We start from the raw sequence: 677 nt of genomic DNA on the forward strand, positions 1-677 counted from the left end.
GGTACAGATCCAGAACTGTATTGTGAAATTATGGAAGGAAGGTGTATAATGCCATAATTCATATTAATAAATTTGTTTGCCAAAAAAAAGATAATTTTTTTGTTTGATAAAATTTTCAACACAAATTAAAATTGCCCGCAGTCAGATCAAATTAACATTGATGAAAAAGATACATAATGGGAAAGGAATGAGAAATTGATAAATAGGTCCTCATTAGAATATCTATATTAGATTTATTTTGTAAAACAATGCTTGCAATATATATACCATAGTCAAATGAATATTCTCATTACACTTGTGAAGAACTGATTGAGAATCTGTCCATCATTTTAAAAATTATAATAGTTATGATGCTAACAATGATCAGGATTATTATTCATTTGTATATTTATTTTTTATCAGGACTTAACATTGCACAAGCCTCCCTGCCAAAAGGAACGAACGCCGAATGCTCCGTGTGTCATCTACATTGTAGGAGGGTATTCCAACCAGCAGTCATTGGATACTCTAGAATGTTATGACGTTGAGGACCATCAGTGGACACAGCTCTCAAAACTTCCAGTTGCAAGGTTTGTGAGTTGTGTTTTCGTTCATCTATTTGATCAGTAAGATGACCAAGTTAAGAAAGAATTAAATTTTTAGTGCTTGTCTGTCTGTTAATGAAGCTGGGAGCAAAA

The 677-nt window shown here is 32.2% G+C and overlaps 1 protein-coding gene across 1 annotated transcript in view; it reads left to right on the forward strand.

Annotated features, from left to right (window-relative positions):
• The window catches only part of LOC119591514 (kelch-like ECH-associated protein 1B), a gene marked incomplete at its 3' end in the record, with an annotated part of 45445 nt that overhangs the window by 41280 nt on the left and 3488 nt on the right, over window positions 1-677 (forward strand). Inside the window, 1 exon segment of the mRNA XM_037940264.1 lies at window positions 403-569. Within this exon segment, the coding sequence (XP_037796192.1) occupies window positions 403-569 (167 nt within the window).

This window comes from Penaeus monodon, chromosome 28 (assembly GCF_015228065.2).
Source record: "Penaeus monodon isolate SGIC_2016 chromosome 28, NSTDA_Pmon_1, whole genome shotgun sequence".
Taxonomy (NCBI): Eukaryota; Metazoa; Arthropoda; class Malacostraca; order Decapoda; family Penaeidae; genus Penaeus; species Penaeus monodon.